This window comes from Pteropus medius, unplaced genomic scaffold, assembly GCF_902729225.1.
Source record: "Pteropus medius unplaced genomic scaffold, Ma_sr-lr_union100, whole genome shotgun sequence".
Classification (NCBI taxonomy): domain Eukaryota; kingdom Metazoa; phylum Chordata; class Mammalia; order Chiroptera; family Pteropodidae; genus Pteropus; species Pteropus medius.
Genome location: NW_024354142.1, coordinates 173609 through 184166, shown reverse-complemented (window position 1 = coordinate 184166; position 10558 = coordinate 173609). Strand labels below are relative to the sequence as shown.

The 10558-nt window shown below is 32.7% G+C and overlaps 2 protein-coding genes across 2 annotated transcripts; both read right to left on the bottom strand.

Annotated features, from left to right (window-relative positions):
* Positions 1-271: 271 nt before the first annotated feature.
* Positions 272-1322, bottom strand: LOC120594080 (olfactory receptor 1086-like). Its single transcript, XM_039852102.1, has 2 exons — positions 1312-1322; positions 272-1277 (listed from the first exon to the last, which is right to left on the bottom strand). The coding sequence occupies exon 2, from the start codon at positions 1226-1228 to the stop codon at positions 272-274; it is 957 nt and encodes a 318-aa protein (XP_039708036.1). The 5' UTR covers positions 1229-1277; positions 1312-1322.
* Positions 1323-6106: 4784 nt separating this feature from the next.
* LOC120594079 (olfactory receptor 5T1-like) lies at positions 6107-7093 on the bottom strand. The gene has a single exon (XM_039852101.1). It carries the CDS (start codon positions 7091-7093, stop codon positions 6107-6109), a length of 987 nt encoding a protein of 328 aa, XP_039708035.1.
* Positions 7094-10558: the final 3465 nt, after the last annotated feature.

The window sequence follows — 10558 nt, the reverse complement described above, 5'->3', positions numbered from 1 at the left end:
ATTGTATATGTTTGTGTTGTAACGGTCAGTATCGGTATCCACATACATATATGTGTATACACATATGTCTCAGAAAGAATATAATGAGAAGCAAATTGATAATGGCAAGTTTTTTTTTTCATATCTGAAGACAGCATAGGTAGATGGTTAATTATGATATTTATCTTAAAATATCCAAAATAACACAAATATATTAATAAACTAAAACACTACATTTTAATCATTTATCTTTGATATTGAGGCAGAACATATCACTCTCAATTTTTAAAATTTATTTTTTACTATAAAAGCCAGTTTTTCCTAAACACACTTTTTTCCTAAACACTCTTTTCATGGCCTCTTTCACATCTTTGTTCCTCAGACTGTAGATGATGGGATTCAGCATGGGAATCACAATGGTGTAAAATATTGACACTATCATGTCATGGTCCAAAGCATAGCTGGAACTTGGTCTCACGTACATGAAGAGAAGTGTACCATGAAAAATGGACACTCCAGTTAGATGAGAGCCACATGTAGAAAAGACCTTCCGTCTCCCCTCAGCAGAATGCGTCCTCAGAATGGCCAACAGGATGAAACCATAGGAGATCAGAATAATCAGGATAGTGACTATCTCAATAGAACCCGCAGAATAGAAGAGTAGAAGTTGGTTCATGTGAGTGTCGGAACAGGAAATAGCAAGGAGAGGAGGGATGTCACAAAAGACTTGCCTAATTTCATTGGATGCACAGAAGGATAGGCTAAATGTGGCCACTGTGTGTAAAATAGCATGCAGAATGCCTCCAACATATGAATCAATGATGAGTGGCACATAGACTCTGGGTGACATGTTAACTGAATACAGGAGAGGGTTGTAGATTGCTACATAGCGATCGTATGCCATTGCGGCCAGGAGAAAGCATTCCGTGGTCCCAAAAGTAACAGCAAGAAATATCTGTGTTGCACATCCAAGGAGCGAAATGACTTTACTCTTTGACATAAAATCTACCAACATATTTGGGGTAATTACTGAAGAATAGCAGGCATCCACAGATGATAACGCGCTCAGAAAATAGTACATGGGGTTGTGAAGTCGGGGATCCCCCACGACCAGTACAACCAGTCCTAAATTTCCGATCAGAGTAAAGAGGTAAATTACTAGAAACAAAAAGAATAAGATGATCTGCAGTTCAGGCTTGTCTGTGAAACCCTTCAGCACAAACATGGTAACTTGAGTGGCATTCTGCATGTTGACACCTCACGGGACAAAGTTAAAGAGATTTGTAAAATTAGAATTCCTTTACAACAAAAAGAATAAGCAAAATAGTGACAATATTGTGACAGAAGGAGAAGTGAGCTATGTAGTCATATTTACTTTTTGACAATGTAAATTTCCCGTTTGCAGATCGGAGACAGTGACAAGACAATGGATAATTGCTTATGTCGTTCAATGCAAAATCAAATAGAAAAGATGAGTATTCACTCACTGGCTGAATTCATGTTATTTTTAAAAGCAGCAGATCAACTGGTTCATTTACTACTGCACTGTATTAGTTGTTTTTCTATTAAATTACATTAAAACAGCAAGTGATTGGCTAAAGAATAATTTCTTTTTGATATCCAAATACAGGAGATAGTATATCAGTGTACACAGCATTGGAGTAGAATAGAATGTCAGCATTCTAGACCTTTCAATAATTGCATAAAATTATTTACTATAATCTACTCTCCTGTAGAATGAGGACATTTATATTTATTTTACAACATTGAGTAAATATTGAAAGACAAAAAATATGTCAATAAAATTAAATCTTTAAAAGTATGTTAAATAGAGAATGTGCTTAATTTGGTTGATCCTACAGAGTAGTGACAATCTAAATTGTAACATTTTATGAGCTCATCTCTAAAAATTTTCTAACTCCATTAGATCTTCTTGGTTATATCTAAAAGAACTCATCAAGATTTTTTCCAGATACTGGCTCACGATTTGATTAAGCCAAAATAAGAAATGAAATACAGTTTAACAGGCCTGAGAAAAATGAAATACTGACATTTGAAAGAACATGGATAGATCTTGAGATAATCATTTTAAGCAAAATAAGTCTTACAAAAAAAGTTGAAAACCACATGATTTCACTCATAAGTGGGATATAGTACTGAAAACAACAAATGAGCAAGACAAACAAAACTCATAGACACAGATAACGGTTTAGTGGTTACTAGAGGGAAAGGGGTTTGGAGGGAGGTAGAAAAAGGTAAAGGGGTCAAATGTATGGTGATGGAAGGAGACTTGACTTTGGGTGGTGAATACACAAAGCAAAATACAGATGATGTACTATTGAATCGTAGACTTGAAACCTATATAATTTTATTAACCAATGTCACACCATTGTATTTAATAAAAAGTTAATAGAAAAATGCAGTGTTCTTAAAAGACACTTAAGCCATACAAATCTGTTGCAATACATGGATCTTACTTGGATCCTGATTCAAATAAACTGTGGGAGGAAGGACATTTATAAAAATTCTCAATAAGAAGAAATTTTTCAAAATTTTAGCAATGATATTGATGAAGTCCTTAGGATTATAAAACAATTATTATTGTTAGAGATACATAATGAAATGCTTATGGATGAAGTTATAATTTGGGAGAGGGGACTGGCATGTTAATATTATTGAAACAGGGTGATGGGCACATGGGAATTCATTATATCCTTCTGTCTGCTTTTATTACATGTTTGAAATTTTTCAAAAAAAAAGAAACAGACCTAAGTAACAGGAACAAATTATACGAAAACTCTGATGTATATGATAAATCTATTTTTTAAACAAAGATGAGGAATCACAAGAGAAAATCGGCCCCAATACAATTCTTTACATCTATCTGTTAAATGATAAACCTATTTAGGAAAATAGCTAAGGACTCAGATCTGAATGTGTGTATTCATTGGCCAGATTCATGATTAAAAGCCATGTCTGATGCTACGCCTTCTCGCCTAGGTTTACTCCTCTTTAGAATAATGACCAAGCAGATACAATGATATATAACAAGGTAGACTAATTAAATGTGTAGATCAATAAATATATGAAATAATCTCCTTCGAATATGTCCATTTTGGGTTACAGATTTAAAATAACCATATAATTGAACTTTTGTCATCAGATGTACTTATTTTTAAAATATTAGTAAATATTGGGCCACAAACTTAATATTATAACCCATCATTGAAGAATATATGTGTCCAAAGCCTTGAGACAGATATTTCATCCTTTAGCTGCATTTAATATATTTGTTTTGTGATTATCAATACACACTGAAACATTATTCTATCAGGATTAAATCTAATAAATCATATTTTGATTATGATGTTTTTCCCCTCGACCCACACACAGATGACCACAATTCCATTTGCTATGGGCTTAATTTTACTTGGATAAGTAAGATAGTGAAAGACTGCAACGTTAAACATTTCAGCTATATTTTCTTGAATCGGAAATTTCTACTAGATGACAAAATAAAAGTGATTCTGAGTATAATGAAGTCAATATTAAAATATATCAAAAGGGCTCAGAGTTTTAAAGCGAAATGAGTATGATTTCTGAAGAGTTTAATGACATAGCATCAACTTTTAAAAGGAATGTGAAACTACTTCTGAAAATACAATTTTAATAGAAGGCAGACAATTCCAAGTATCTTTGGCTCAACATTGAAATACTAAGTTTTTAACAGAGGAGAAAAATAATAACAACCATGTATAGAGCACAGGCAGCAGGAATAGACTTTTGGGTACATTACTTTATTTCAACTTTATAAAAACTCTCATAGCTACTGATTACCAGAATCAAGATTCAATCCCGGGTCTCCCTCAAGCGCATGCGCTTTGATGCTTTACAGTTTCCTGTACTATCACAGCTTTATTCTGTAACAGACTGCCATCTAGCAACTCCCAGAGAAATAAAACACGATTCTTGATATATATTTAGATAAATTTTAAACATTAAGACTCGAGAAACATGAAACAACAGTAATATGAAGTGGCTTCTACATCACAAAGCTGGGAAAATAAATGGTAATTGAATGCTTACTCATAAGAGCAAAATACAAGTCCCCACGTAGCTGAATAAGTCAAAGATTTTTGTTTCCTCCACTGATAAATTTTCTTTCTTGTTCTTGCTTTAATTTGATCTGTCTTCTTTCATTGGGAAAATGAAAGCATACACTCAATATGGAACACTTACTTAACTCTACAAAAGTAAATTTAACATTTTACATTTTCTTAGTTTTATTTATTTACCTATGCAATAGGCAACAATCAGAAATTTTAGTATTGGGGATTTCATAACGTATTTGACCTTGAAATTTGAGATCCCTCTTCATAAAATATTCTGCAAATGACTTGGAATTTTCTCTTACCTGTGGAACAGCAAAAGTGGGTTTACATACACTATGAATGGGATTAATTTAGATTATTTATATCCACTTACTCAGTTGTTGATGAAACCATAAGAGATGGCCCTAGGGGAATATGCCTCAATTATCTTCTGGTTCAAAATAGCAACACGATGATTTCTTCAATAATGAAAAAGAAAATGTTCCTGGAATAACTTACTACATATTGATATTTATTGAATGAATAGAGTTTTAAGGCCCCTGATTATAATGATGTTTTAGATTTGTTTTTTCCTGATAATTAGTGAATGATGTCAGTATGCTTTCATATTGGTCTGGCAGCCATTTGTATGTTTTTGTTGGAGAATTGTCTATTCAAGGGGTTTTCAAGTATTTTATCCTATTCTGTAGGTTTCCTCTTTAGTGATTATTTCTTTTGTTCCGCAGATGATTTTCAGTTAGGTGTATTCCCATTTATCTAATCTTGCTTTTGTTTATTGTGCTTATGGTGTCATATACATGAAATCGTTGCCCAGTCCGAAGTTGTAAAGTTTTCCCTGACATACTTTTTCAGGAATTTTAAAGTTTCAGATCTTATGTTGAAATCTTTCAGTTATTTTTGTTCATGGTGTAAGATAAGGGACAAATTTCATTCTTTTGCATGTAGATATCCAGGTTTTCCAGCACGATTTGTAAAATGACTATCCTTTTCCCTTTGTGTATTATTGATAGCCTAGTTGAAGATCAATGGACTGTAATGGGCGGGTTTATTTCTGGACTGTATTTTCTGTTTCCTTGTCTATACGTCTATATGTCTATATGTCTATTTTTATTCCAATACCATACTCTTCTATTACTTTAGTTTTATGATATATTTTGAAATCAGGAAATGTGATGACTCCATTATTCTTGCTTAAGTTTTCCTTGATACCATGCAAATGTTAGATTGTATTTTTCTATTTCTGTAAAAATATCATTGATATTTTGATATGAATTTTCTTTGAATCTTTAGATCATTTTGAGTAGTATGGACTCTAAAAGAATTTGAAAACTTACATCTATGCATAAATCTGCACACAGATATTTATAGCAGCTTTATTCATAATTGCCAAATTTGTCTAACTCTGTGTACGTTGGAATGTGACTACATTTGGTATAAGCTTTCTGTAGAGACAATTTACTTAAAATGAGGTCTTTAGTTCGGCCCCTCCTCCAGTATGAATGGTGTCATTATAAGAAGAGGAAACAGGACACAGAGATATATAGAGAAAAGTTACATGAAGACAGAGAGAGAAAACTGCTCTCTACAAGTGAATGAAAAACTTCAGAAGAAATCAGCCTTGCCTTCACCTTCACCTTGATCTCAGATTCCTATATTCTAGAAGAGTGAACAATAAATTTTTTTTTAAGCTATCAGTCTGTAGCACTTTGTTCCAGCAGCCCTGACAATCTAATGCAATCACCGTCAGAATATATATATACCTGTGAGTGTGTGTCTGTGTGTATGTGTGTGTGTTTATATCTGAGAGTGAATTAAGTAAGAAACAAATGGATTACACATTTTTTCTGCATGTTTGGAAACTGTATATGTGGAGGTATGACTAAAACCTTTATTAAAAATGTGTAAGAAGAATAGAAAGACACTAATAAACTAAAACACCACATTTTTTCTCATTTTGATTTTGAGACAATAGATATTATTTTTGATTCGTTTCATTTTAATAGTTACTGTGTAAACTATTCTTTATCAATAATTCCATTTTTACCAAACACTCTTTTCATGGCCTCTTTTACATCTTTGTTCCTCAGACTGTAGATGACGGGATTCAGCATGGGAATCACAATGGTGTAAAATAGGGACACTATCATGTCATGGTCCAAAGCATAGCTGGAACTTGGTCTCACGTACATGAAGAGGATGGTTCCATGATAAACTGACACTCCAGTTAGGTGAGAGCCACATGTAGAAAAGACCTTCCATCTCCCCTCAGCATAATGCATCCTCAGAATGGCCAACAGGATGAAACCATAGGAGATCAGGACGATCAGGATAGTGACTATCTCAATAGAGCTCACAAAGCAGAAGAGTAGAAGCTGGTTCATGTGTGTGTCGGAACAGGAAATAGCAAGGAGAGGAGGGATGTCACAAAAGACATGTCTAATTTCATTGGATGCACAGAAGGATAGGCTAAACGTGGCCACTGTGTGTACAGAAGCATGCACAATGCCACCGACATAGGAAGCAATGATGAGTGGCACATAGACTCTGGGTGACATGCTAACTGAATACAGGAGAGGGTTGTAGATTGCTACATAGCGATCATATGCCATTGCGGCCAGGAGAAAGCATTCTGTGGTCCCCAAAGTAACACCGATAAATATCTGAGTTGCACATTCAAGATAAGAAATGGCTTTATCCTCTTTCAGGAAATTGACCAACATTTTGGGCATGAAAATTGAAGAATAGCAGGCATCTAAGAATGATAACACACTAAGAAAATAGTACATAGGATTGTGGAGTCGAGAATCTCTAATGATCAATAAAAGCATTCCCAAGTTTCCTATCAGAGTAAAGAGATACATTGCTAGAAACAGTAAAAATAGAAAGACTTGCACTTCAAAATTTTCTGTGAAGCCCATCAATATAAATATAGTGACTTCGGTTACATTTTTTATCTGAATCCTGTGTAAATCGAAATCTGCTGTCAGCTGTGACATTTTCATTTTATTTTTGTTTTAAAGCAATATTTAAAAGTAGCACCCACCTATTATATCTTCTTGTTTCTTAGCAGGGAGTATTGAAATCCTTGGCAATGAGGGAATGACAGTGATAAAGACGCTGGGTCCAAGAGTATGTATTACCCTGTTAAATTAAGAAATTTTTATTAAATGTTTGGCTAAATTTGTCATATTAAAAAATGTCAGTTTATGTGGTTTAATATTCACCTTATTTTTTGTTAAATGGACTACCACCTTGTTTCATATTTCATCATCCTAAATGCACAAAGATGAATAATATACAAATTTTAAATCTAAAAATACTGTAATAGAAAATATGCATCTGAGTACTAAGCCTAGATTTTCTCCGGTATGCATGAAATGCCTTTCCTTAGTATTTCTAATTGTTAAAATGAAAGAAGCCACTCGTATATCACAAAATTGTATGTAAATGAGAGTTGTATTTAGATGAGAAAAACAATGTAGAAATCAAAATATTTCATTTCAAAATATTCCCAGATGACCAGAAAATGGGCTAAGATACACTCACGTTTCAACCTGTCATATGTGGCAGCCTTTTCCGACCAAACATTTGTGTACCCACTTTTTTGGCTATTATTCCATTCCACTAGTACTTCTGGAACCTTGGTGAACAGACAACAGATATTAACCATAGGTAGATGTACCTTGTATGCAAATGATAACAGAGCATCTGATTTGTTTCTCTTCAGTTTTCTCTCTTGATACACACATATATCACCATGTTGTCCATTTAGGCCTGCACCATTTATTATTTGTTGTTGTTTCTCCAAATTTAACTTAATACGAATGTACGGTTTTTTCCTATTAATATATTCCTTATTCTGGCAAAGTCCTTGGGTATATTTTTAAGACATGTTTATGTCAAAAAGAAATCATGGCCATTTCTTTAATATATTATAGTTTCTTAAGGATTCTCTAAAGTTATTTTAAAGGAAAAATCACCCAATAACAGCTCATAAAATTTATAGAAGCCATTGCTAAAAGAGTAAAACCACTACATAAGTTACAAACTAGTGCTTTATTTCTGGAATATTTTCCTGTGCTCTCATACTGTTTCTCATTCAGTGGAATAAGAACAAAACAAAAATGTACATTAAAAAGCTGAAGAGTCATCTGCATCTAGACTGAAAGTATTTATGACTTAAACAAAATTAAACATAGCATCTATCATATTTAGGAGCCAGATTTCAGCACTATGTCTCCCATTTTTCCCTCTGTCTGTTCATAGACCAAAATGTGTTTAAAGGAATGAAAAGTCTGCAGTGTAATGAGCCATGGACGTACAAATGATTTATATTTGTGACATAAAACACACTATGTTTTTGTCATATTAAGATGTCCATACATCAAGAAAGAATGAGAAAATTACACTTATAAAAAAAAAAAGATACATGTTTTTATTTTCCCACAAAGGTCTTCCGATATCCATGTGGGTGCTGTTTTTAATAAAGACAATAAATATTTTTAAGTGTAAAGATATCATCCCCTTAAAATGTTCAATTAATTCTTAGAGAATTCTAAAGTGAAATATATAATTAATCTAAATTTTGACTTCGGTATAAATACAAACTACTCACACAACACTATTGAGAACACACACACAGATGCCTTAAGTGATTTTCAGTTTTGAATGGTTACATTAGTAAAATAACTTATAAAATCATCAATAAATAATATAAAATTTGTTCGATGTGTTGTTTATGCTTTACATGACTTTTATTTCTATTTAAAAAATTTCTCATTCTCTCTCTTTATCCCTCCATTTTCTCTCTCTACCCCCTCCCCTTGCCTTCATACATGGGTTATACAAACAAATATTTATGAAAGAAAGTCAGCAACAAAACAGGAATTAGGCAGATGAACAGCACAATGAAAACAAATAAATATGTGCAAGCAATTATAGAAAAATATACCAATAGGTAGTCTACTAAAGGTATGCATTACAAAACACAAGTTGCCTTTTATACATAGGAGAAATTTTAGCAACATTACAACTCTAACTTTTAACCGATATGTCTGATGTGATGTAATTGTTGAGAATTAAGAACAGTATATTTGGGCTCTGAATCCCTGTATTAAAAATCCAGATTTAGCACCTAGTGTCATTGTAACTCTGAAAAATAAGTTTATCTTTCCATACTAAAGAGTAATTAAGATTGACCAAATTTTCAGGTATCTCTCGTTCAACTACACGAACATGGTATGATGGCATAGTGCTTATTTCATTAAATTCACTAAAATATATTTATTAAGCGAAAGTGTTTTAATTATATGTGAAGGATACATGCATGTGAAATATGACTTCCAACTTTTCTTTAACTACAAAATATCAATAGGGAGTAATAAAATCTGTTGTTATCAAAACATTGAGCAATGAGTGAGCACCAAACCAGAAGCTCAGTATTTCTTCTAGTTATACATATTTTTAAGTTACATGACACTTAAGATTTATTTAAATAACTTCCTCATGAGAGTAAAACCAATAAATCCCAATATTTTATGTTATAAGGAACTTTAAAGATAGATCTTTTCATTGCATTCTAATTCTGGGTATGACAGTAAAATAATGGTCTATTTGCTTAAATTCCTCTGATAATTTTGTCCATAATAACATTCTCATAACTTTTGATTTTTCTGATTTTTATCTGTAGTGCAAGAAAGCGATTTATAAATGAAGAAGGTATATTTTAATCCAAATTATGTCCCATTAGGGCAATTATCCACTGTAGGGAACTGGAGGAAAAATAGAAAATATGTGGTTCATCTACTTCATTAAAAATGCTCTTCAAACAGGCATTTCTGTCAACTAACATTTAAGAACATTGGGACTGATCGTATTTATGTCTAACTGATTTCACTTTAAGAGAAAGAGGTTAAAAAACAAATATATAGATCTCAAATTTTATCACAACATGATTATTCTCGAAAACTAAAATCAATCGAGTTCTTCAATTGTCATACAATCAGAACACAAAATACCATATACCCATGAGAACAGTATTATAAACACTAAGCTTGAAAAGAAGCAAAGCTATGATAGCAGCTAAGACATGTTATTAAACAGCTACTAGGTGTTAGAAATTTGGGGTATATTATCATATGTAATTTGCCTGACAACCTACAAACTAATTCAATGTCCTTCATAGATGAGAAAACTGAGAACCAGTCTGATCTATGACTTGATCAAGGTCGTGCATTTAGTTACTAGCAGAGCCAGGATTTAAGGACAGTTTCCTGTGTCTCCAAACCCTAAGCTATTTTTACTTGACTATATCACAGACTCATTGTGATACGCCTTAAATTTGGAAATATTATCCCTTAGAAATATCACAAAATAATATCCCATGTGTTTGAATTATTTTAGAAAGCCACAAGCATAAGCAGAACGTTCTATTTAAAAGAAACTGAAGTGAATTCTAGATCAGTTAG

Bases quoted from the DNA above. Each gene is read 5' to 3' on its own strand.
- LOC120594080 (XM_039852102.1), bottom strand. From the start codon at position 1,228: ATGCAGAATGCCACTCAAGTTACCATGTTTGTGCTGAAGGGTTTCACA.
- LOC120594079 (XM_039852101.1), bottom strand. From the start codon at position 7,093: ATGAAAATGTCACAGCTGACAGCAGATTTCGATTTACACAGGATTCAG.